This window comes from Lepidochelys kempii, chromosome 11 (genome assembly GCF_965140285.1).
Source record: "Lepidochelys kempii isolate rLepKem1 chromosome 11, rLepKem1.hap1, whole genome shotgun sequence".
In the NCBI taxonomy this organism is placed as follows: Eukaryota; Metazoa; Chordata; order Testudines; family Cheloniidae; genus Lepidochelys; species Lepidochelys kempii.
The window spans coordinates 65,039,892-65,067,498 of NC_136390.1; the positions used below are offsets into that span (position 1 = coordinate 65,039,892).

The 27,607-nt window shown below is 42.4% G+C and overlaps 1 protein-coding gene across 6 annotated transcripts in view; it reads right to left on the reverse strand.

Annotated features, from left to right (window-relative positions):
- The window catches only part of KANSL1L (KAT8 regulatory NSL complex subunit 1 like), a 97,702-nt gene that overhangs the window by 40,407 nt on the left and 29,688 nt on the right, over positions 1-27,607 (reverse strand). For all 6 annotated transcript variants that reach the window (XR_012154379.2, XM_073306701.2, XM_073306703.2 and 3 more), the window contains 4 exons: positions 26,082-26,223; positions 21,764-21,961; positions 20,365-20,486; positions 6,976-7,180 (listed from right to left, as the gene is read on the reverse strand). Coding sequence is in view for 5 of the 6 variants with exons in the window: in XM_073306701.2 (XP_073162802.2) it covers positions 6,976-7,180; positions 20,365-20,486; positions 21,764-21,961; positions 26,082-26,223 (667 nt within the window). In the remaining variant the exon portion in view is untranslated. The remainder of the gene's footprint in view (positions 1-6,975; positions 7,181-20,364; positions 20,487-21,763; positions 21,962-26,081; positions 26,224-27,607) is intronic.

The window sequence follows — 27,607 nt, forward strand, 5'->3', positions numbered from 1 at the left end:
AGTACCTACCTATCACAAAGGGATCCTACCAAGTTGTGTCATTTATTGTGCTACCACAATATAAATGTTAAATAATAACAAATGATAACAGAATCCAGTAGAGGAGGAGGAAACAAAACGAGCTATTTTCTGCAAAGAAGAAATTGGCAAAACAGAGGCCAGTGTAGAGACACTGAGTTGGAATAAGCCCAAAGAGATTCTGGGACACAAGAATCTGAGAACTATCATGAGTATTCTATAGCAGTGTAAATCTACAGAGCACGGCACAGAACACAACACACATGAGCCTTCTCCCAAAGGCCTTACAATCCAACTGACAAATGGGACAAGAGTTCAGGAATAAGGCAATATGAACTTTAGCAATGCAGAGATTAACTAAAAATAGCTTCCCAAAAGATCATGGAGGGATGTGAAGGGCAAGAGGCAGCATTTGGCAAATGGGAAACTGAAAGCTATTCCAAGCATATGGTGCCAATATAAAGGGGTGCATAAAATTGCCTATGACCACAGAATAAAGCAACCCTGTTCAAACTGAAAGAACGAGGAGTACTTGTGGCACCTTAGAGACTAACAAATTTATTTGAGTGTAAGCTTTCGAGGGCTAAAGCCCACTTCATCAGATGCGTGCAGTGGAAAATACAGTAGGAATATATCTTGATTATCACTACAAAAATTTTTTTCTCCTGCTGATAATAGCCCACCTTAATCAATTACTCTCGTTAGAGTTGGTATGGCAACCCCCATTTTTTCATGTTCTCTGTATATATATCTTCCTACTGTATTTTCCACTGCATGCATCTGATGAAGTGGGCTTTAGCCCACGAAAGCTTATGCTCAAATAAATTTGTTAGTCTCTAAGGTGCCACAAGTACTCCTTGTTCTTTTTGCTGATACAGACTAACAGTCTACCACGCTGAAACCGTTCAAACTATTATACCAGAGTTACTTGATCCCCTCAATTTAGGAAGTCAGATATAGTGGATGCTGCTAAGCCACAATCCCAATGTTAACAACTTTGCTTCACAGCAACATTTTGTTAGGAACCAATCCTGTCTCATCGACTTTAATGTTAACTGGATTCGGCTACTGGCAATAGACATACCACTTAGCAACAACATTTTGGAAGATAGGCCCCAGCCACAAGCAGGTTTGCAGAGCTGCAGCCATGAAGGAAGCACTTCCTTGGCTGCAGCCACACACACCTGTCCACAGCCAGTGCTCAGCACATCCCAGTGCTTCATTCTCTATCTACAGCCCCACAAACCTGCATGTGGCCTGGGACCTGCTGCCGCACAGGTGGGTGTGGCACCCACATCACCACCCAACAGGGGAGCTTCTGCCCGAGTCCTGGTGCTGTGGACTGGAAGATGAGGTTGGAAGGGGAGGCTACGGGCAGAGCAGCAATAAGGAGGGGGCTGCAGCCTGGATGCTGGGGCTTCCCACAAGGAGCGAGGTACTGTGGGCCCACAGAGCCGCACAGTACTTCTCCCTGCATGCTTCATGCTATGCCCTGCCCTAACGCCAGGGACCCGGGTTCGGCGCATCCCAGCACTTCCTTCCCTAGCTGTAGCCTCATGGGAAGGTTTACACTGGGATGTGCCGAGCACCGCAGGAAGGTTTGTGGGACATGTCCCAGCGCTTTCTTCCCTGGCTGCAGCCCCACAAATCTGCCTTTTGCTTATTGGCAGCTCTCAGACAATAGCAACTTTTTTGCTGGGAACCAAGAGGTTGCTAATGAGTGGAATCTACTGTAATTAGTTATCTCAAAATACAATCTCAAATCTAGCTAGAAGGATACTTCAGACAATGTAGGTTTCAGAGTAGCAGCCGTGGTAGTCTGTATTCGCAAAAAGAAAAGGAGTACTTGTGGCACCTCAATTTAAATTGGTTAGTCTCTAACGTGCCACAAGTACTCCTTTTCTTTTTTCAGACAATGTAGTCACCTTTAAATTGTCTCAGTCGAACTACTCCACTGCATTACCTCATCCACCACGATTCTGGGGCAACGGCATCCTGGAGAAGGTTATTAAAATGAGCCAGTAAAAAACTGGAAGGGGACAAAGGGAGGACAAGCTTTTTTACTTCTCAGAAGGAAGACAGTCTACTGGTTAGGGTGCTAGCTTGGGACTCAGGTTTGGTTCCCTGCACGTTCACAGACTTTTGTGATCTCTGGCAAATCACTTAATCTCTCTGTACCTCAGTCCCCCATCTGTAAAATGAGAATGACAGTACTTCCCTACCTCACAAGGATGTTGTCAGGCTGAATACATTAAAGATTGTGAGGTGCTCAGATACTATGGTAACAGAGGCAATATAAGTATCCAAAATAAAGAGGATATGGTCATTTCTTGCTAGAGAGACCAGTATCACATTATTAAGTTGAATTAAGAATCCAGCATGAAACTCCATATATCCCTTTAAGGTGAAATCCATTTTTCTCTGTCCGAGATCAAGCAATCTATTGACAAACTGATAGTTGCATTCTCTGACAAAATAACGGTCAATCTCAAGGGCCAGTGGCCATTTTGCAGCCTCATCCTTAGAAATTCTGCCTAATCGAACAATCAGCCTGGGCTGATACTCTGTTCTTCTATTTCACGCTGAACAATCTCATCAATGGCCGGGTAACCAACCGTAGCGACTAAGACGAAGAGAAAGTGACAGAAAGGATGCTAGGCCACAGAAAGAATAAAATTTCTTGAAGGAAGTGATACACTGATGACAGCTCTTAATTCAAGGACTTGATATCTATTTAATTTAGGTTGTCAGAACATGTTTAAAATGCCCAGTCTGATTTTGTCACTGACTTCCTTGGCAAGATGTCTTTCCCCTCGTTTCCAGCAGAGGCATTATGTGCCTAGCATTTTCTTTCTTTCTCCTTCATTTTTAACGTTTTAATGAGTGTGACGTTTGTGAAAGGCCTTAGATTGACAGTGCAGGATCACCATCTCTCTTTTTTTTTTTTTTAATTTTTTTTCTCCACAAGAGTTACAGCACACGCAGCAGCAGTGCTAACTTCTCCAGGTTGCTCCTTCAATTTGCCTCCACACCAGGCTGGAGAGAACTGCTCTAGATGCAAAAGTTCAGTGCAGTCTTCTGGGCTCATGTAATCCTTGGTTCCTCTACTAAGATTTCCAGTTACCGCAATAGTGATAATGACAACGGTCCCCTGGGACCTGGATCCTATCTCCGTATCCTATTATCAACTCCTTGGGCTTCCCATACTGTAGGCTCCTCCTTTGCAAAACACTGCGAAAGTGCTGAGACAGAGCCTAGTCAATAAAGAGAACACCATCCAAGCAAAGGATTCAGAAATGAACACATCATTTTGCCATCTGTAAAAGCCCACTGCTAAAATTTAAATTAATCTAAAAACTGGACTTTGAAAAGGCAACTAGGAACTGAATCCAGAGATCCAGAAGTGGCCACATTCTGGCCCACATTAAGGTCCCTTTGGGCTGTAGAAGTGGCATAAAGGAACCTTAAAGCCATCCTAAATGAGTACATAAGGATTCCTAGGAGGCGAGGGAAACCTTCAGCTGGTGTAGAGCCTGCACAGCCAGCTCTTGGTCCCCGCCTACAGATGTATAGGTAGTGTGACAGGGTGGGGCCAGATGGCTACAGGAGAGTAACAGAAGGCAGATATATTAGCCCCAGGTTAAGTAGGTCCCTTTTCCCTGGGTAAGGTAACAGGGAAGGTTCCAGAACAATCAGGAACTTTCTGAAGACAATTAAGACAGACAGGCTGATTAGAACACCTGCAGCCAATCAAGAAGCTGCTAGAATCAATTAAGGCAGGCTAATCAGGACACCTGGGTTTAAAAAGGAGCTCACTTCAGTTTGTGGTGCGCGGGTAAGAAGTGGGGAGCAAGAGGCGCTAGGAGCTGAAAATGCATACTGTTGGAGGACTACAAATATTATCAGACACCAGGAGGAAGGTCCTATGGTGAGGATAAAGAAGGTGTTGGAGGAGGCCAAGGGGAAGTAGCCCAGGGAGTTGTAGCTGTTGCATAGCTGTTCCAGGAGGCACTCTAAACAGCTGCATTCCACAGGGCCCTGGGCTGGAACCCGGAGTACAGGGTGGGCCCAGGTTCCCCCCAAACCTCCCAACTCCTGGTCAGACACAGGAGGAGTTGACCTGGACTGTGGTTTCATGAAAATGGCCAAACTGAGGGCTGCTGTGAAGCTCCAAGGCAAGCAAATCCGCCAATAAGCGCAAGACCCACCAAGGTAGAGGAGGAACTTTGTCACAGTAGGTATAGGTGGTTTCTTGCATAGGAAGTGGAGGGACTGCCAAAGCACATTGCATTCCATCAATTCTCACCAGCGTTATGGTTCCTAGGGAGCCATTACAATCAAGTGCAAACTACGGTGGCCAATCTGGGCTTGTCCAGACTAAGATTTAAGGTGGCAGGTAATGCGCTAAATAACGTATTTGAAAAATCCCAGTAGACAAGGCACACTGCCCTTAACACATAATGAACTGGCTGAGTTAAAGCCAAGGGTGGCAGGAATGGGGCGGCGGGGGGGGGGGAGGGGACGACACACACGGAAGGTCTTTTACTCAACTGTTTTAGCATGTTGAAGTCTATGCTATATCTGTAAAAGATGGCAGCTAACTCCTAACACCATACCTTTAAATCCTAGTCTGACAAATTAACATGCAGCCAGGACCATCTCCATCCCCAGCCAGTCCCACAATCCAAGAAAGAAAAGGTGAGACAGAGTCACATTTGTCTTCCACCCCCTAGTGGCCCCATCCTCTGGTCCTGCGCAGCTGATGCATTAGGTCACTACTTTTCAGTTCACACACATACCTACTAGTTTTACTGTTTTCTATGGGTTTTTCCCCTCTTTGGTCAGCACTGTAGTAACTTTGGGCCAGATATTCAAAGCTATTTAGGTACCTAAAGGTACAGATGGCACTTCCGAAAATCCCACTAGGCACCTATCTTGGGATCATTAGGCTTAAACCCCTGCTATGGGCAGAGGAAGGTCACTTGGTTTCATGGAGGATTTTGATATTTCAAAATTTAGTTTTGTTCCTATTTGGAAAAGCCTTTGGATCCCTGACTCCATGGTAGTCCACCTGACTGGCTGCACCAGAGCCGCAGATCCTGGAGTCCCAGCTGAGCGAGGAGACTTTGAGCTTTGGAGCCAGCACTCTCAGTACCCAATGGGCTGAAGGGGAAACAGGAGCCTGGAAGCAGTTCTGCAGTAGCCCTTCAGGCAAGCTGCAGAGAAGCTGGGAACCTAGAAGCCTCACTCAATGGCAGCATGCCAGGTGAACCACAAAGAAGCTGAGGGGCATTGAAGCTTACGAGCTAGAACTCCCAGAGCTTGCAGACTCTCAGTTCCAAGCAATCCTCTAGACAGGCTGCCAAACTGCAGGAAGTCTGGAAGACCAGGCTGCCAAGAAGCTGAATGAGCAAGCTGGTAGGAAACCAGAAAGGTTTCAGAGAGAAACCTGCCTACTTTCCATCAGACTTTTGTCAAAATCAAGCCACCTCCACAAAACATTTTGATTTCAATGAATCAGCATTCTCCTATGAAAAAAACATTCTGTCACAGCATTTCTCACCAGCTCTACTAAATACCTTTGTAAATCTGGCCCTTTTTGCTGCAGATAGGTGGAGATCTTTTTCTTAATCTAAGGAGAATATACTGTATAACAACTTGAAATTTTGCTTCTTATTGGCAATGGCTTAACCACACTATCTGTGAATATCTGTTCATATTCAGATTCAAAAAGGCTTGCTTATCTATTCATATGGTAAAATCCTGGCTCATTGATATCAATGGGAATTTCGCCATTGACTTCAATGAGGTCCAGATTTCACCCACAGTGTTTATTATTCTTTCCCTTAAGGGGTTGTCAGTACTGCCATTATAACTTTCACATATCCATTGTATTTCCTATTTTCAGAGGTGCTCATAAAATTTAATTTGTGCGATTAAAGATGACATACTACTGGAAGTAATTAAAAATCAAAACAAATTTCAAGTTAGTATAAGCATATGTACACACAAAAAACTAGCGAGAGAGCAAAACAGTACCTTCCAAAATCCTAGTTCACTAATGCCCTCCTCACCTACACGCCAATCCAACTTTAGAATGGAAATGCTAACAGGCTGTGTTATTGTGATGCAAAAGCACCATTATAATACAGTGTCTAAAAGGTACAGGAAGGTCATGCAAAGCATCAAAATCCCTCCGGATTAATGCTGCTTTAATAATGACCTTACAACAAATTTGGAAAACAGCAGGTAATTCAACCCTTTAGGAGCAAGTGGCAAACTCACTCAGTATTCATAACATTTGGAATCACAGAGTACTCCTGGAAAAGTGGACATGGCTACAAACAGCATTTGTCTTACACAAGTAGCAGTCTAAAATAGATTTTTCCACATTAAGCATTTAATTCAATTCAGTTTCTTTGTAATAGACAAAATCTTAATATATAACAGACAGTTTTAAGGCACTACTGATGCTAGGAAGAAGCGAGCAGAGTTGGCTGGGAATGGCAAAAACGGAAACAAGATTAAGATATAGCAGTTTAATTTCCCACACAATAATGCACTACCAGCTGTGTAAACTTTCTTTAGTTAAACAAATGCTCTAAAAGCAAACAGCTAGCAGATTTATGTTGTAGCTTGTTTCCTCAGCAGTAAAGTTTCCTTAAAAAAATCGTTAAATCACCCCACCCCCGACTGTAAAGTGAATGTAAAGATAACTGTAAAACAAATGCATGAATTTGATAAAGCAGGATTCTGAACAATTTTTATATTCAACTCCTTAACTATGAACTCCCGCTGACACAGCTAAACTCCCGTCACGTGTACTGCATGCTGTCTGAATGTACTGAACAATCAAAACAGCAGCATGTAATATACCATTATAGCAGACAGACACATACAGACACTGCCAGCTGGAATCTTTGCTTTTGTCTTCTAAAGGATAGGAGACAGCTCTACCTGTTGATTCCAACAACATGCACTGCTCATTCTGTATAGTTTCCTCTTCTGGAAACTCTGAAGTGGCCTTGTTCGGGCAGATGTGCTCATGATAGTTACAGACGGAGATCTCAGCCTTGTCCTGTCTTTTCTTCTTTTTTTGATGTGTTGATGATCAAGCAACTGGCTACTAGAAGATGACATTTCCTCTCTGTTGTCTGAAGCTCTGAAATGCCAGGAAAATACTGAAATCAGTCAAAAAGGTCAAGAATGCTCAATATATAAAGGCAACCTCTCACAACTAGTAGATTTATATACTAAAGCGTATTAGCCCCATAATTCTAGAGGCACCCAAAATTAACACTTGTGTTTTAACATACTACTTCAAGAAATCACAACTGGTGGCATAAGAAGTTTGTCACTGATTTATTAACATTACGAATTTCCTTTTGTGACACTGTAAGGAATTCTGTATATATCTTGTTCACATTTTCTTTTCTATTCCCAGACAAAACCTATGCGAAAACTGAGTTAAGGTTGAGAGTACAAAAAGTTTCTGGAATTATACTACTTGCTTTTAGAATAACTACACCAACTCCGTTATGCATTTTACCCTTAATGCTGAGAACTCTACACCTCAATTCATGACATTTCCCTATTTATCCACATTCCACTGAAGTAAATGGAATTACACTGGCATAAGTAACATGGGATCAGGCCCATCATCTTGTCTCAAGGTAGCATGGCTACTTAAATTATTTTAAATTATTTGGCAAATGTAACTAAATAGAAAAAAAACTACTATAATCCAAGGCTCATTCAGAATAAAAGATATCAGCCTAGTGTGACACACTTGTATCAAATTATAAACTTAATTTTGTGTGTGTTCAACACATGTCTAATCTTGCCTAAGACAAACCCAAGGAATTGCATTCTAGACAGCTGCCCTGCCCGGGAAAGGTATTTAACGTCTTATTGAAGGATTATGCTGAGAAGCTATCAGCAATCTGGAGCCACTGGATTTGATTGTGTCTCAACTGCTGTCTCTGACCCTCAAACGAACAATGGTTTTTCTACACAGGGGCATGAGCATGACTAGGGGAGGGAACCTGGAGTCTTCCAGTAGAGCCAGGGTTCTTAAACTACATTGCACTGCAACCCCCCTTCTGACAATGAAAATTACTACACGACCCTAACCTCAGCCCTGCAGCCTCAGGTGGGGGGGGGGCAAAGCTGAAGTCCCAGGTGAGGAGCCTGTAACCGGAGTCCCATCACCCAGGGCTGAAGCCCTCGGTCTTTGGCTTCAGCCCCAGGCGGTAGGGCTTGGGCTTTGGCACCGGGTCCCAGCAAGTCTAACGCCAGCCCTGGTGACCCCATTAAAACAGGGTTGCGACCAATTTTGCGGTCCCGACCCACAGTTTGAGAACCGCTGCAGTAGAGCACATGGTAAGGAGACAGAAATTCTATTCTATTCTGAGGAGCATTTACAGGAGAGAGAGAGAGACAGAGGGAGAGAGGAACTCCACCCAGTCTGAACACAGACAAACCCTGGACTCCCAACTCTCAGATGAGGCCAGATCAGACTAGTATAGGGGGCATTGCCAGGCTTTTTGTTGTTTTCAAAGATCGGTTACTCAAGAGCTTTTAAGAATAGTCACTCTGGATTCCTTGCTTTGTTTCCAGGTACTGCCTGGCTTAAAATAGAAGCCCAGAGAGCCCTCAGCCTAGGAGCAGCATGTGTGAGTGGGAGGCTCTGAAGCACTGGTTTCAGGGTCTCGGGTAGCTGAACTGCAGAGTCCCATCCCCCAAGGAAAGGCCCAGGCACAGGGTCTAAGCCTGGGAATGTGCCTTACAGACAGAGAGCTAGAAAGAGTGATTAGACTCTGCCCAGACCCAGCTGGTTTTGAAGCACATTGAATCCAGCAATTAAGTCCCCTCACTGTAGGATAGCATCATCAATTCAGAGGGGTACTGGGCCAAGTTGTAACACCTAACCTCTTTCACATGTGGATTTCTCCAAACATCTCGCTAAACTTGATCCATATGCACGCTGCTTATAAACCAACACTCATTAGCATGCAGTATTTTAAAAAGAAACAAAAAAACTATACTGTGAGAAAGTATTAAAAAGCCAAAAATAGTACAAAGCACCCAGAGACGATAATCATATACGACTGAAAGCAGCTAAATCGGTGTTACTAATTTAGAGCTGGTTTGCCTCATCAGACCAATTTCAATGCAGTATAAGAATCCAAAATACCCTCCACTTGGGTGGGAATGAATCAATAAGAGTGCATTTAACTTTTATAGTATCCTGCTTTATTTTGTTGCTGTAGCAACATCTGCCTGCAAAGTTAAAGGCTCACTACAAAAAGCATTCAAGTGTGCGTTATTTTTATAACATCAAAGACCACAAACAACAAAACATTGAATTGCCTGAGAAATGTCAGTAGATGAGATATTCATGCCCTGATTTCATAATAGGTAATCTGTCTGCACCAACTCCTGTTATTTTTTATCTTAGTTTGATAAAATCCACAAATCACAGATTGCTTATACAACTGTTACGTGATAACAGACAATAAAACAATAGAAATGAGCTCATTACAATACCAACAATCAATCTTTTCTGACAACTAGCTCTAAGCTGCAAAACGGGGCCCTACAAAATGGGACTGTCTGCCTATAAGACATTTCATTTCATATACATTATAAAACAATTGTCATATAAAAACGTATACTATATTACACACACGTACGACTTGGTATGGTATGAAGGGTATTCTTTGGCATGAGTCACAATGACCACTTTACTCATCAGTGATGAAGTCAATGAGTTAAGCAGAAAATACCAAGTGCTAATAAAATCTTTATACCACCCAACGCTATCATGTATTCTGTACATATTAACAAAAATTAGAAAGTTACTTTAAAAATTGATTTCTCTTTTTTAAATGACTGTTTCCCTCCATCTGCAAAGCCACATTATTTTCACAAGCCCAACCACGCACACTTATGAAGACAAGAACTTCTTTTAAAGCCTATACAAATTTATTTTAAACAGTTTTTCTACACATAAAAATGTCACTACTTTATACACTCTGTTCTCTCATGACATGATTAACGTCCAATTTCCCGGACAGAGGCGGCCGATTTCTGGGAGCCTTCTTATCCCCTATAGCCCACATCTCTACCTCCTAGACTATTATATGCCCTACTACACACTATCCTATGTTCACTTCCATACCTCACCAACCCTTGAAGTCTCCTTGCCCCAGGGACTCTTGCTCCTTCTCCATGTTCATGGTCACAAGCTCTTCTCTTCCATTCCTCCCCTTGACGTCTCCTCTTGATGTTCCCTGACTCTCATTCCCCATGCCATTTAAAAAGGGTGACATTTTCTAATATTGATAATTATCAGAGTTTAAAGGTTGAGCTGTATAGGAGAGTATATGGACGGAGAGAAGCTGGGCATTAATGGGAGCCACAGAGTCATACTACACAGCTGGGGAGCTGGGATGGGTAGCAGAGGCCAATGGTACCCAGGCTTCCTGCTTAGCCTGGTGCCAGGCCCTAAACCAGCAGCCTCGTTCTATGGACCCCTTCCCATTTCTCCAAGTCCCAAACTCCATTCCACAGTGAAGGTCTTACACTTTGTATTTCATTTTTAACCGTTTCTATTTTTTTCCTCTTTTATTGTTATTAATAGTATCATTAATAAAAACAGAACTAATTGTGGAAATGAGTACGGAGTAGGAGAAGAGGTCCAAAAAACAGGGAAGATGGGCTGGGACTTTGGGAACTGGGCAGCACAGTCAATGACTCAGTAAGAAGCCCTGCTGCCAAGCCCAGCTCCCCAGTCCTTGTGAATTCTGCCTCCCTAACCTTGCTGCTCTGTCCGGCTCTTCAAATGCCCAGCTGATGTCCTTGCCAGCTCCTCCCACTGTCTGTTTTAAGACCAGTTTCTCAAATGAGTGGCCACCAGCAGCCACCAGGGGCTTTTCTTGTGGCCACAGCCTTCTGGGCAGTGATTTGGGAGAGGATGGTCTAGTGCAAAGCAGCAGCCCCTCCACCTAGATACCCCAGCAGGGATTGTACCCTGCACCCCTCCAGAGATACAAACAGTGAGGGAGCTTGGGCTTCGGGCTTCAGCCCTGGGGTGGCAGAGGGCAGGCTCTGTCCCCTGGCCACAGGGCTTTGGGCTCCATCCCCAGTGCCAGTGCTCCAGTCTCTGACTCTGGCCTCGGCTGGGCAGCAACAGGTTCTGATTCTAGTCCCCGCCCACCCATCACCCCAGCCGCCGCTGCTATCTCTGGTCCTGGGCTTCGGCCACAGGGCTTTGGGATCTAGCCTTGATCCCCGGCTGTGCAATGGTGGGCTCCAGCCCCAGGCTCTTGCTGTGGACTTACCACTACCACCACCCCGCATTGCTCCTGACCCCCGCTGCTTCCTCTAGCCCCGGACGTCAGCCATGCAGCAGCAGGCTCCATCCCCTGGCGGGGGGCTCGGGCCCTGGCCCCATCCCCGGCCTCAGCTGCACGGTGGTGGGCTCTGGTCCCAGGCTTACACCCCATTGCCCCTGACCATCCCCACTGCCCGCCCCTCATCCATTTCCCCCATTGCCCATGCTGCCTCCCTACCCACCTCCCAATCCAGGGCCTAATTTGTCCCCGGCTTGCCCCAGTTGAGTAAGTCTGCTATGAAAAATGATATTAAACATACAAATATCACTTTTCACAGTAGCAGACTTACTAGCTAGCACATCTTTTAAAAAAACACAACAACAAAAAAGACAAGAATGTGCAAAGAACCTTATTTGTGTTTCTATTCTGTTTAAGTCCAATAAAGACTGGGTGACCAGACGTCCTGTTTTTAGGAGGAACAGTCCCGTATTTCAGCCCTCCTGCAGGTGGGCCTACTCTTTCTTAAAAATGGGCAAACTGTCCCATATTTTCTGTCTCGCCCCCATCAATACTGACGGGTCCTGCTGCTGGTCGGATCCCTGCTTGCCAGCCACTCACCCACCAGCAATGAGTGGCGGGCTCCAGTGACTGACGATAGGGGTGGGTGTGGAAGGCAAAGCTACAGCTCCTGCAGGGCCGGCCACTGCCCCTGCTTGTCCGTCACTGCAGCCCCCACTTCCTGCCAGCTCTCGGCCAGCAGGTCCTCGCCCCGTCCCATTTCCGGACCACACTGGCTGCACGCTGCAGTGGCTGGTGTGTGCGGATAGGTGCCAGGCAGTGGCCAGTTACGGGTCACCTCTGTTGCCCACCCATATGCCCTTTAACTTGCACCCCCTCTCGCTGTCCTCTCCCTGCTTTGCCCCTTCACCATCACCCACCCCCTCAGCTCCTCCATATCCCCCCCGGTGGGGTGCGTCCCGCTCCCAGTGCTGTGCAGAGAACCAGCCCCTGGTCGGACACTCAGCTCACCAACAGCTTGGCTGGCAGGCAGGCTTCTTCCTTCCCCCCACTGCCTCTGGCTGGGCCGGTGCCCCAGGAAAGCCCAAGACTCTCCGGTATGTGCCAAAGCCCCCACAGAGCTGGCATGGGGAAGCCTATCCGCCCCTCAGCTCTGGAGTGGTGGGGAGAAGCGATTTCCAGCCTGTTCCCACCCCGACCCTGCAGGCTCCACAGTAGGGTCCCAGGCAGGGTCTTAGCACCCTCTTCACCCGCTCCATCCCCATGGCACCCTCCCCTGCTGAGCCACCTCGCAGGCCGGGTTTGCTGAAGCCCCTGAGGTCCCTGGTGCACAATGTGTCCTTAGGGTTTAACCCTTTCTGCCCTGACTGTAGTCGTGGGACAGGTGGTGGAGGTGTTAGCTGCCTTTCAACACTGTGCAGGCAGGAAGGGACAAGCAGCTTCCAGCCACAGGGGAGTGGGAAGAGATGAGCTCTGCAAAGACATGGTCCAGGTCATCCCTCTCGTCCCCTTCCCCTCCCGCCTGCCCCGCGACTGGAAGCAGCTTCTGTCCTTCCTTCCTACACAGTTCCAAAAGGCTGCTGCTGGCCACATTCTGGTGTGAACCCTGATAGAAATCTGGGGAGGGGGGCCATGTGACCCTGTGGCGCCCCCCCACATGTTGCCTCAGGATGACGCAGCACCAGATACCAGGAGAGGCGGGTCTGTCCCAGGGGCTCAGCCAGACATGGATGGCGGAGAGCACCAGGCAGGGAGGGTTGGATCAGTTGGTCACCCCTCCCATCCCTGTGTGAGAGAGATATATGGGAGTGAGTGAGTGTGTGTGTTTGTGCCACCTCTGCCCATGTGAATCCTAAAGCCTTAAAGATAAGACAGTAAATAAAAAGCAATACTGCATAGTTCGATTCTTTTTAACAGTGGCTCAGTCAACTTGATGTTAATTTGAACGTTTGTACTGCATAGTTCTGATTGATTGCCGTTGAATTCACTTGAATACGAGTAATTTTACCAGGTGTCCCGTATTCAGCATAGGGAAATACAGTCACCCTAAATAGAGACAACTGTACATTATTTTTATTGAGTCTTCAGAAAACCCTACATAAATAAGTTACAATGATTTTTACATGTCTACAGGCATATTTATTTCTTTTTCCTAAAGTTAATTAAATATTTTCGGAAAAATTGTCTGAGCAGCCACCAAAAAAATCTGTTGTGAGATCCTGTCCCTCCATATCCACTGAAATAACACCTGTGGCTTTGCTTTGTCACAAATTCTTGGTACAGGAAAGTAAAGGTCTCAGCACCAGTAGTACACAGTCTGGTTTCCCTGACAAAGTCGACCAGATGGACTCCCCAACCCAGGTTTGAAGCATCCATTCCTATAAATGGAAATTCAGATGGCTGTCAAAATACGACTCTGCAAAAGGATATTGGAAATTAACCACCACCAGATGTGGAATTCTTGAATTTGCTATGGCACTCTCAACCGTGCTAGTAAATTGCCTTTTCCTGTTCTGAAACTGATGGTTAGCCAGGATTGCAGAGCCCACATTCTCAGTAAGAGAAACAGACTCACATATGTGCAGGAGGCCATAAGCCCAGAAGACTCAAAAGGTTATTTTCCATGCCATGAGGTTGCACCTTTATTAAAGCTATGTATTTTTGACTCTCTCTCTCCTGGTAGGAAAGCAGCCAACACTATAGAGTTGACAGCTGCTCCTATGAACGTTAGTCTCTATGTCTTAGTGAAGGAAAAGTTCTATGCAAAATGAATTGGGAATTCTCCCAACAAGGAGATTCAACAAGATTCTTGATTTAGTCCTAAGTGGACTACAGGATCTGGTCCAAAAGGTTAATAATACAGCTAAGCTGCGCATCAATAGCGACCATAAAGTAATTAAATTTAACATCCCTGGGAGGCGTGGGGAGAGTAAAAGAAATCAACCATAGTAGCATTTAACTTCAAAAAGGGGGACTACACAAAATCAGGAAGCTAGTTAAATGGAAATTAAAAGGAACAATCACAAGCCTGAAATGCCTGCAAATTGCATGGGAACTTCAAAAACACCGTAATACAGGCTCAAACTAAAAGTGTGTGTCTGTATGTCATAAACCCAGAGGAGGACCAAAAAAATGCCACCATGGCTAAACAGAGTAAAAAAAGGTAGTTAGAGACAAAAAGATATCTTTTAAAAATTGCAAGTCAAATCCTACTTAGAAAAACAGAAAAGAGCATAAATTCTGAGAAGTCAAGCGTCAAAGTATAATTAGGCAGCCAAAAAAGAATTTGAAGAACAGCTAGCAAAAGACACAAAAATTAAAACAGCAAAAACAAATGCAAGACCACCCGAAGCAGGAAGCCTGCCAAACAATCAGTGTGGTCACTGGACGGTCGAGGTGCTAAAGGAGCATTCAGGGAAGAAAAAAAGAGCATTCCTCCACTGTGGAGGAACTAAATGAATTATTTTGCATTGGTCTTCACTGCAGAGGATGTGAAGGAGATTCCCACACTGGAGTCATTCTTTTTAGGTGACAAATCCAGAGAACTGCCCAGATTCAGGTGTTGATAGAGAAGGTTTTGGAATTAAATTTAGTAGTAGTTAGTCACCAGGATCAGATGGTATTTACCTAAGAGCTCTGAAGAAACTCAAATATGAAGTTGTAGAACTACTAACTGGTATGTAACCTATCACTTAAATCAGCCTCTGTACCAGACAAACAACAGATAGCTACTGTGACACCAATTTTTAAAGAAGGCTCCAGAGATGATCCTGGCAATTATTTCAGTACCATTAGAATTCCTTGAGAGGGTCAACAAACGTGGAAAAGGGTATTCCAGTAGATATAATGTACTTGGACTTTCAAAAAGTCTTTGACAAGGTCCCTCACTATAGGCTCTTAAGCAAAGTAAGGAGTCATGGGATAAGAGGGAAGGTCCTCTCATGGATCAGTAACTGGTTAAAAAGAGAGGAAACAGAAGGGTAGGAATAAATGCTCAGTTTTCACAATGGAGAGAGTGTTAAACAACTGGGTCCCCCAAGAATCTGTATTGGGACCAATGTTGTTCAACACATTTGAACAACATTTAATAAATGATCTGGAAGAAGGGGGAAAACAGTGAGGTGGCAAAGTTTGCAGATGATACAAAATTACTCAAGGTAGTTAAGTCCAAAGCAGACTGCTATGAGTTACAAGGGATCTCACAAAACTGAGTGACTGGGCAACAAAATGGCAGATGAAATTCGATGTTAATGAGTGTACAGTAATATATGTTAGAAAACATAATCCCAACTATACATACAAAATGAAGGAGTCTATATTAGCTATTCTTCTTTGAGTGATGGGCCCTATATGTATACCAAACATGGGTGCGCATGTGCGCCATGCTCTGAAAGATTTCTGCAGCAGTGTCCATTGACCTGCATGTGTGTAGTATGTCACCTCAAGCTCCAGGCAAGGTTATATGAGGATGTGCGGGGCAGCGCCCCTTTGGTTCCCTTACTGCTGCATTGTTAGAGTCAGAATCCTTGTTCCTCCGTGCTCATAGTTTGTCTACAAGAGTGTTCTCATCCGTTCCAGTACTGTTCATTATTTCTCTTTGTTTTTCTTGTATAGTTAGTTATTAGCGTTAGTGTAGTTAGTTTCCCCTCGCCTCACTTGGGACCCGCCCCGACTTCATTGGGAGACTATGCCCTTCGTTCCGGGATTAAAAAACGGTGCTTTGTGCCTTCACTCGTATTACTACTCAAGAAAAAGATCTTGGAGTCACTATGGATAGCAGATGAAAACATCTCCTAAATGTGCAGCAGCAGCCAAAAAAACCTAACAATGCTAGGCACCATTAGGAAAGGGATAGATAATAAGATGGGAATATCATAATGCCACTATATAAATCCACTGTACACCAACACCTTGAATTGTGTGTGCAGTTCTGGTCATCTCATCTTAAAAGAGAATTAGAAAAGGGGAACAAAAATGATTAGGGATATTGAACAGCTTCCATATGAAGAGAGATTAAAAAGACTAGGACTATTCAGCTTGGAAAAGAGATGACTGAGGGGAGATAGGGCAGAGGTTTATAAAATCATGAATTGTGTGGAGAAAGTCAATAAGGAAGTGTTACTTACCCCTTCGTATAACACAAGAACCAGGGGTCACTCAATTAAATTAACAGGCAGCAGGTTTAAAACAAAACATAAGGAAGTACTACACACAACACAGAGTCAACCTGTGGAACTCATTGCCAGGGGATGCTGTGAAGGCCACAAGCATAACATGGTTCAAAAAAGAATTAGATAACTTAATGGAGAATAGGTCCATCAATGGCTTTTAGTCAAGATGGTCAGGGATGCAATTCCATGCTCTGGGTGTCCCTAAGTCTCTGTTCTGTTCAATCTCTCTGAAGTATCTGGCATTGGCCACTGTCAGAAAACAGGATACTGGGCTAGACAGATCATTGGTCTGATCCAGTATTGACATTCTTATGTTCTTCGGAAGAAACTCACTGAGGAGACTGGGCCTTGACAAACAAGAGATTTACTCGTATCCCTGGGCACCTTAGATGGGCCACTATCACCACGATGTATTTGGTGAAGACTTGAGAACCACACTGAAGCACAAGGATTGTGTGCCTACCCAGAATCTGAGGTACTTCCTATGTTTAGCCCTGACTGAAATGTATCAGAACATATTTCTGTCAAAAGCCTAGAATCAATCTTGACAATTTATAAAAAGAGGAACAGTGGCCAGCTTAACCATACAAAACCTGAATTTCCACATGATTTTGATCTGGGCTTTCCGTTATAATAAAGTTTGAAGACTCACCTGTTTAATTTGAGATTAGAAAATAATGGGAGTGAAAACCCTCTGGAGTCATCAGTCAAAGGCAAGAAGCCTTGGAGAAGTGACTAAGTGAAGGATCAGTTTGCACTGGACAACTGCCCAGATCCATGTTGTTATTTCGTAAGGGTGGAAGAGAGAAAGATTGAGGAGGGTCTGTTTGCATCTTACTTCTTCCTATGCTTCAGATCTGATGAAGGCTCAGATCATGGTGCCTGTTCTTTAGATTTTTTCCCCTCAGGCTCTGAAGGCATTTGGTGTGCTGGTCCATCTAGACATTTTCTCATGACGCACACCACCATCTGCATCAAAATATTGTAGGACACCACAAAACAAGAGGCAACAGAATGGTCAATGACTATTCTAGAACAGGAAATGGATGATATCCAGATCAGAACTGCACATAGCACGGACAAACACCAATCTGGAATTGTGCAATGACTGACACAGACCTAGCTGTCTTAAGCCAAGCACCAACCTACTAATCAATTTTAAATGTTGTTTAACTATAACCTATCAAATAAATAGTAGCATTTAGAAAAACAGATAGTCTGCAGTGCGGTCAGGATGAATAACGGTTCAGAGACTCCAATGCTTAGTGGCAGGAAATGAACTGAGAACAGTTGGAGACTAGATCCTTTATATACCTTTTCCCAGTTTGGATCCATGGAGGGGTGCATGCCACATGTGCAAGCCCAACAGTCATTGTTTTCTACACAAAGAGGAGTTAAGATGCATGCTCCCAACAGTGAGGATCTGTCAAGAGTGTGTGCGCTCAAGTCCTTAGGACTTCATTTACAAGGGGAGGTTACAATGAATTTCTCTTTGTTTACTCTTTCCACCTGCTGGCAAAAGGATATGATGTTGGGATCTGCATTAAGCAAAGCTGGAAAAATACCAAAACCAAGGCTCATTCTCATGCAAGTTTACCTCTTTAATGTTAATGAGCTGGGTACAACTCACAGGGCAAATCTTACCCTCTCTTCAGACACAGATGGCTTTGTCCAGAGTTAAACAGTAAGTTTTTGTTCTAATGGGAAGGAAGGATACAGGGAGCCTATATAGAGGGTTTGCAACCCCCACAATTCTGCAAGTGCTGCCTGTGTACCATAATGAGGGATCAGGGGGAGAATGGAGTCACTGACTCAAACATTAGGGGTATATCTACATTGCAGAGGGGAGTGATCCTTCCAGCCCAGGTAGACAGACTTGAGCTCCAGCCTGGGCCTCAACGGCCACACTACTAGAGTGAGTCTGCCTACCCAGGCTGGGCGGCTTGCTGACAGCTGCAATGTAGACACACCCTAGGTGGACCTACCAATCAAACCCTCCTGCAGCCAACGGAGCTCACAGGGGTTGCAGAAGCTGCTACAGCAAAGCTCTGCTACCACTCTGTCACTGGCAAAAGCCTTGGTTCAGGGCAGAACATTTTCCCCTCTATGAATTAAAAGTCAATCCGACCAACACAAGTGGCTTGGGTAGGAGACAGGAATTCAGAAGCTCCAATGTTTGCTTTTCAAATGTGTTCAATTTAGTTTGTATGGACTGCTCTCTACCAGTAGTACTTCACTGCTTTGCAGCCCTCTCATTCTACCCTCTACCCTCTGAAAAGTGTAAATGCTTCTCCAGAAAACAATGCCTGCTTCCATGCTCCACAGATGACAGCTATTACACAGAGTTGGAAGGCGGTGAAAACAGAACTCACTGTTTTGAAAAACACTCCAAATCTACTGTGTCAGTGATTCATTTATTTAGATTGATAAAACAAGAGACACTTGTATGAACACTGTATGTGCCTCCAACAAATACAAGAAACACTATAACATAGTTCTACTAAAAATCAGACAGCACAAATAAACCAAATTCCCCCTTCCGCTGTATATCACCCTCCACAATATTTCCCTTTTCACTTTCTATTTCAAACCTCAGTTAAACATGTTGAAAGTTTCTTACATTACTAGCAAACAATAAAAACCTAGAAACCCTACAGCAAGTACATGACAGTGCCCCTCCACCCCCACACAGACACACACATGTTTACATCTTTTAGGCTAAGACATGACAGCAAGACTATACTAGAAGAGTAGTGTACAGCAGAAGGCAAGGAATTTCTCCTCCCTCCCCCGCAAGTATAGTTTAAAATTTGACATATCTCATTCTAAAAAGATAGTTCTGAAAATATTTCTAGAAATAAATTTGTTTAAACAAATCAAAGATAATTTCTGAAATCACAATATTATGGTTAAGGCACAGGACCAGGAGTCCGGAGACTTGTCTTCTGCTCCAAACTTTGCCATAAACACCCTCTGTGACTTTAGCGGAGTCACAAGGGGACTGATTTTCCACAGATGGCAAGTATTCTCTTCTCCCACTGATATCAACAGCAGTTGTGGGTACTCAGCAGCTCTGCAAAAGCAGACTACTAATTTCTCAAGATCACACACCCTCTGTGCTTACATTTTTTTTTTTTTTTGTAAAATAAGGATAGTACTTATCTCAATTTTGTTTTGAAGCTAATGTTTATTAGTACAGTATTTTAAGAGCTTTGAACAAAAGATACAACTTCTAAACAAGTGCAAAATGGCATCACTGACAAACATTTGTCTGCTATTCATTTCACAAAGTAATATGCTATAATTATGCAGGAAAGTAAATTATCAAAAAGATAAATCAATCACTGAATGTTTGCAATATATAATTATGATACCTTAATATTTTTTCTTATTAAAGAAGTGTTTTCATTGTTAACAAAGGAAAGTCATCACATAAAACAGGACTGTTTTCAGACAACATACTCCAAAGTCTAATCAATTACATCACTGTCCTCAGAAGATTTCATTCTGGCACAATAAATATAATTTTAAGTCTGCAATAATGAATGATCATACCTACTGTGTTATTTTTACCCCACTTCACAGCTGTGTTTGTCATATGAAGATTTCACATGTGTGTAATAGTCTGTGGAATTTATGGCAACCTCAGGAACAAAGCTGCTACCTTTAATTAAGTTCAGAAGCAAAAGTTCTCTCCTTTTTATATTTACTACTGTAAAATTACTAGTTTTACTGATTTAACATTACAAAAAAAACTGCTGAGGTTACAGTACTAGCCTGTTCTCAAGAAACAAAAATTACATCACACGGTCACCTACCTGAGAGATATGCCATTGACCAGTTGTTTCTGCTTACAGGACTTGGAAGAGAGAGGAGAGGACGTGGGGGACAGATTGAGTGGAGCAATCAGATTATTGATGATTTCACTCAGCTGAGCACTCTGAAAAACACAGTAGCCGAACTTTTCATTCACACAAAGCATCAATCTAAAAAGTGTCCCCCCACCCCCCAATTAGTATTCTTGATCTAGTTTTCTCCATGATGAACAAGTAAACACAAGATCTCTGTACATATAAAAAATGCTATGCTTGTTATTTCACAAGTTTTATTTTGAACTTTAAAAAACAATACATTATGTTTGTTAGATTCTTGCTGAACCACTGCCAAGGACACAGTTTAGATATTTTTAGAGCAATATATTTAAGAAAAAAAACCCCTTAAATCTGAACTTTTAAGTAACCTGCTTTGCAAAGAACTGCATGTTGAATGCTCCAAGTAAGCAAGTTAAGATGGGACATTCTAAAAAATACCCTCCAGTTTACTTTGTGTTTTATTGTTTCCTCTTTCACAGTAAACAGGAGAGGAAACATTTTAAAAATAGGAAAATGTTACCATAAAAAGTCACAAAAACTTGGCAGGGGCAGTATGGAGCAGGTGTAGTACCTGAAATGACTTATCTCCCTTTTAAAAAGTGTTCTAGTTTTCCCAGTGATGTATCTAAATGTATGATCAATCTTATATTTTCTTTGTTTGACATAATAAAAAGGCAAGTTTTACTCCACATTATCCTAACAAGTTTCCTACAGTTGGTTCACCAACATGTTCCCCTTATATACTTTGTAAGGAAAGGAAAACCTACACCATATTTCCTGGAATCCAATGTGGAAATTAATATTTGGGACACCATGAATCAAAATTCTGTTCTCAGCAATGCCTATTCCACAGAAGTCAGTGGGGTTACTGCGATGTAACTTTTTCACAGAATTGGCCCTATATTTGTTGAGAAGAGAAGGTGAGCAAAGGTTTGGTTTTTTTAAATGTAATGTACTTTCACAGAAAAGTTGCACTCATTTACAGGACTATAATTCTGTGAAATGAGAAACAGTAGCAAAAATGCACTAAACTAAATTGTTAAGGACAAGAAGTTACATGGGGAACTGTTAGAGCTATTGTGCAGAAACCTGATGTTTATTTCTCTGAAGCAAGAGATGGCCACTTTGATTAAATCAAAACAGAATTATAGACACTTCAGTAATGAAAAGTTAATTTGTAAACCTAGTGACCAATTTATTTATTTAAGATCGTAAATTCATCAGCAGCCACTGTTAGGAATGTGAAATATCTTTACGGTTCTGTGAATAAATACCACGTAGCTTGCCCTAATTCTGTAATAGGTCACTTGGCTCCATTTGACACTCAGTTCTTATTTTACTTTACCTGTTTTTCTATGTTTCGTAGAAGTAAAGTAGGGCTGCTTGGTGACATTTCAAAATCGTGTTCCGGCAAAGAATCCTGTCTCTCAAGAGTAGCTTGAGAATTCCCCGTGGTGTTTAATAAAGCTTCTGGGTTTGTCAATTGTGTTTGCTTCTTCAAAATGTCTTTTGGAAGTGGGAATTCTTCTAAGATCACCATCCCCTAGACAACAGCAATTGAAAACAGTTGGTGGACAACAAATTAACCTTCCTAAATCATTTTCAAGTGGCAGTCAACCTGGAACATACCTCTTAAGTCCACAGCAACTCTTTGGAACAGTTTTGAGTATGCCCAGTACATGCAACATGTAAATAATACTAAATGCATTTAAGCAATAGCAAAGCTGTAACATTCATTTTTTTCCTTAGCAGCACTAAACCTATGTGTCATAGGACTGTCTCAGAGCCTGTGCCAAAATTTAAATTAGAAATCCATACTTGATTATATCAAGTATGTGATCCTTTGCCTGATGTTTTAAGATGATTTCCTCTTTATAGGGGAAAAAAAACCCCAGCCTTTGATTTCCAAGTTAGTTAACATCTTTACAGCTCAGAGGTTTACTCTGGAAGTCCTTAAAATGTTCCCTTCTCCCACCACTGCTGCCACCCACGCAAAATGTCAAGGTTTCTCTCTCTAATCCATCAAAGTATAAAACAACACAAACAGCCTTTCACCATAATTCAAGATAAATTGTTTTTTTGGAGTTATGCACTTTCTTGGTTTTGTATTTATGGAGGCAACAATCCTATATAAAATATTTTTCTACGAAGCCCATTGTTCTTCAAGGGCATCTGCAGGAATAAAATAGCCTCAATGTATTTTTGCAGTATCTCATCTGGAGTATAAATACCTTAAAGAGATAAATATCACCGTTCATAGTAATGAACACCAGATGTTTTAAAAAAAACAAAAACAAAAAACATTTTACTTTGTTCTCCAGTTACAAAAATAAAGTGTCAAAAGCATTCAAATCCATTTCCTAAAATAAGACACTGCAAAGTCAAAGACATTATTGCAAAAAGTAAAATAAAACGATAACCAAAACAGAGCTTTGAGACAACCAAACCTATTTCCTCAACTGGTCATGCTAAATGGCCATTAGTCTGAACTTATGTGTTTCTTTTCCATTTAGCAAAGCCTACAGAAACTTGGAATTTGATGGCATTAGCTGGGAGTGTAAATCTGGTACTTAGAGCTATCCAGATATAAATCAGAGCTACTATTCAGTGATGCAAGAATGGGATCTTCCCACTTCATCTTCTCATGTTTTGGTTTCTAGTGAGTGCGCTCACTTAAAAGTTATGGAGGGTGAAGGAATGGTATGGTGTGGAACTCAATCAAGATGCTTCTATAACTTCTAATACCCAATAGGAAGATGGTCTCTGCCTTTGCTGAGGCTCCTGTGATGCTTCCATGTTTATGGTTTTATTGGATGGTCCTCCCCAACATCACACTGACACCGCGAGTCCTGCCTCAGTGGCAACTAGCCCTACAATCTGGAATTAGGATTATTTTTTGAGAAGGAAAACTCGGAGGGACATAAGCAACATGAAGATGCCCTCATCTTCTCGATTCTGTCCACTGTTTCCACTGTTCAAACTAAACAGCAAGTTGTGTACCCAAGAGCAAAGTTAAAAACTGAAGAACTGCTGCAGAGAACCTAGGCGTGGTAACCTACATGTCCACTGAACGGAAATGTTTACAGACATACTGGCCTTACATCAGGCTGGTTCTGGTTTCTCTGTGCTAATTATCAGGAGAAGCTCCAGGTGTGACTAAAGTTTATCCCAAACATAAGTGTACTTGATATGATAATTTGTGGTCCACACAGCCAGAGCAGCTGAAAACGAGGCCTTGTGACCAGGGAAATCCAGTTTCTTCTAATCCTTCTCTTAGGTCAAAAGGAAGGATCTGCCAGCCTTGAATCTCTCTAATGCAAGCTGACAGACTCAGCAGACCTTGGTTCGGAGTGGATGAAAAAGAAAATTCAAATCCTTTTCATTGCCCTTTGTAAAGGTAATCATGTCTCTTTGCCATTCACATCAACAAAAGACTTTTAGAACAAGAGAAAAATACGTAGTTTGAGCCCACTTTGATATTTGCTATGGCAATCTTCCACTTCATTTTCTAGTATGTAGCTTATTTATTACTTGTTTTGTGTGGGTACTCAAAAAGGCACAAAGCATGATTTGGTTGTAGCAGATACTCTGCAAACCAAAAGGAAGACACACAATCCCTGCCCTGAAGAATTTACAGTCTAAACACAACATTCAAAGAGTAGAAGAAAGGGAAAGAACACACAAGCCACATGACGCAGGCAAAAGTCAATTTTTTAGAAACTTTTTTTCACTGGAGTTTTTTTAATGAATATATTACACAACTGGAGTGGGGGGTGGGGGAAAGAAGAAATGAAAGGAGTTAACAGAAACAAGAGACTTTAAAAAAGGAAGGGAGGAAGGGACAAGAGACATTAACACGGGAGGGTTAGGAGAAACAAAAAGGAAAGGGGAAGAGGAATGGAGAGAAGGCAGGAGGGTAAGGAGAGGAGGCTGGCCTGTAGCCAGGGAGACTGTAAGCAGAAATAGTTGGAAAATGGAAGTGAGAGTTGCCACAGAAAAATACAATAAAAAGGATTTTATTTTTTTTTAAACCAACCAAAAAAACAACAAGAGAGAGAACCTGAAAACAAAAGCATTTAGTTTTGGCAACAAAGCAGTTTTTGGTTTTCTGCTGACTTTTTCTGTGTGACTATTTTCCAATTAGAAGAGTCTCTCGGCTCCCTAGAGCCCTGCAGTTCCTCCTCTGAATCCATAAGGGTAGGGAAGAGGGACTGCGTCTTGCCTGGTACCCCTGGATGACAACAGAGTGGGATCTCCCCCATACCACTCTAGTTTAGTGTTCTAGATGTTTCACCTTCCCCAAAAGTTGTAAACGCACATTTGTTTCATATTTTAAAAAACCCCAAATCTTAAAATTTAGAATTAAAAATTTAGCATTAGAATTTGTGTGTTAAGTGTACTATCTGCCAGCCAGGAGATCAAAAAGAAAGAGGTTGTCAATCAGCTTTCATGCCTTTTCATAGCTACTGCCTTGGTACAATATTCAAACTATACAAATCAAGTCCCAAATTATTTTAAAAACTGAACCAGGATGAACAATCTAAATGGTAAAGCAAACAGATATTGACATGCACTAAGTGATATAAAGCCAAATACTGAACAACACTGTTGATAAAAGGGGATGAAAAACTGCACGCGCACGCACACACACACACACACGGATGTTGTAACTAAAAATATAGGACCAAATCTTCCCCTCCGCTTGCAGGAGCAAAGAGAAATTCCAATCTGAGACCACCGACCCAGACGTGAGGGAGGAAGTGTTACTTCCGCAGCATTATCCTCTGGGAAGGGATGGGGCTGGGACACATGGCAACATACAGTACCTCCTACCACTAAGGAAATACATGATTAAGAATACTGGCTCTTAGTCACTGCCATGTTGTATATTTCTTCCCAAACCCCACAGTCATGCTGATAGGCGTGGGGTCTGAAGGGGTGCCCCAAGAATAAGTGCAGAGACAGAGGACATCCATAGAGGCACTACATGAATTTCAAGAGTTCCACGAGTGGACCTCCTTGATAGTTCCACAGATGGAGAGGGGCAAGGCAAGCCCTAGAAACTCTTTCCACCACCACCACAACAGGAACAATTAGTGAGAAGGAACTTGCCAAGTTTTTGGCTTCCTATGCAGGGAATGAGTTGGCTGGCCTACAGAACTGAAGTGCTAAGAATAGCATGATTTAGCATAACATTCCTGAAATATTATCAGAGTTTAGCAACCTTGAATTCCTTACTTTTTATTTCAAACCTGTACAAACAAAACAGTTGGTATCATACTGTAATTCTAACTAGCATTTGACATATTCAAAGCACTGTACAAACATTAACTTATTAGTCCTCAAAATATTTTTGTATAGTAGGCACAAAAAATTACTGTTTTTTTTTATAGATCGGGAAACTAAAGTCATTTCCCTAAAGCCACAGTGAATCAGTGACAGAGCAGGGATTGGAACTCAGGAGTCCCTGACTCCCAACCCTGTGCTCATGCCCTCTAGATCACCATGCTTCTTGTTTCAGACATCTTCTCATTAACCTTTGTAATTCTTTGCAATACTTTGCCTGGATACCAGAACTGTTTAAAAAAGAAAAAAAGAAAAATTACTGGAGACACTGTACATGGATTATTTGAAAAGCCTACTTATGAGCACACAGACAATACCTTGGTGGCACGTATCTGCCTGTGAAGGTCAGTTAGTTGTTGGATTTTGTATTCTAACTCCGAAATCTGGGCTTGAAGCCATGTCCAACGGCAGCCAACTTTAGCTCGGTCTACAAGCCACTTCCATTCAGAACTATAGTTGCTGTGAAGATGAAGAAATACTGGTTAGTCCAAGAATAAAGACAAGCACATTTTAACAAATATACTTTCAACTGCTGCAAGCATCTCACTTGCCTTCAGAGGACATCTAATTAGGATAACACAATTACAACATCAACATCTCATTTCCTTAATTAAGAACTGGTACAAGTTTTTTGCACCCAATGTTATATTCATCATTCAATAGATATTGCAACTTTCCTATAAAAAGCTGTTTTTCTCTGATATATTCCAAAGCCAAAAGCAAGTGTAACTACTGAACTAGATCAGTTAAAGCAAGTTACAGATTTTAAAAGAATTCCAATAAAACTACTAGCAAAACCCCAAACACTTCTATTTCTGTCAAGTCATACTGAGGACTTCCACAAGCCTCCACAGATATCATCTCACTGACAATTCTATTCTAATAAGGCACGACTCAACAGTTAGCAATTATATATGTCATGCTACTCAAAGCTGTAACTGTACAGTAGATTAGGTTTATTTTATTTTTTTAACCAATTTTATGAGCAAATTTACAGATTTGTGTGATTCAACTGTTAGGTTTTAAAAAATTCCTCTCCTGGACTGTTAAATTACCTACTTGTACAATGTGATATGTATCTGTTTATTTTATGTAATGACTAGTAGAGTTCTAAATAGACCTCTTGATATTATTAAGCCACATTCATCCCTAGTGTCAATGAATTTTGGTCAACGTGCCTATTAAGTAAATAGATCACATATGGTACTTCACCCCTCAAAGAGTTATTTTAACATTCAAATGTATTTGAGCCACAGTGTCACAAAAAGCAGTATTTCAACATGTAACTTCTGTAGCACTCTGTGCCTCAAAGCAACACCCTGGAACCTCCACATTCACCACTATCATATAATTATGATATGTTTTCTACAAAGTATGCCTTGTGATGTATAATTTTAAGAGTCTTGATCTGCTGAATATTAATATCCTGTTGGATTGCACATGTTATCACTGTATGTGAAGTTATGATGTTTTGCTATGTCTGTGTTACTGAAATATGTCAGGAGGTTGGGAATACCCACAACCAGCCTTTTAGGTATAACAATAGAGGAGCCAGATATGCTGATGGCCCACTTAAGGGAATCCACACTCCCCAGGACTATCCCAGGAACTTTATATGGAGACTTCTCAGTGATAGCACATAGGCAATGGAGGCAGCTTGACCCACATCATAGCAAAGGCTTTTTCCAGGAAGTTGAAAGAAACTATAAAAGAGGGCAAGTAACTTCACCACTTGGCCTCACTCCCCCCACAACTGAACACCTGGAAACATGTCTGGAGGACGAAGACTTTGAACTGGGGAGGTGACCCATGCTGCAGGAGAATTCCAGCCTGTGTACCTAAG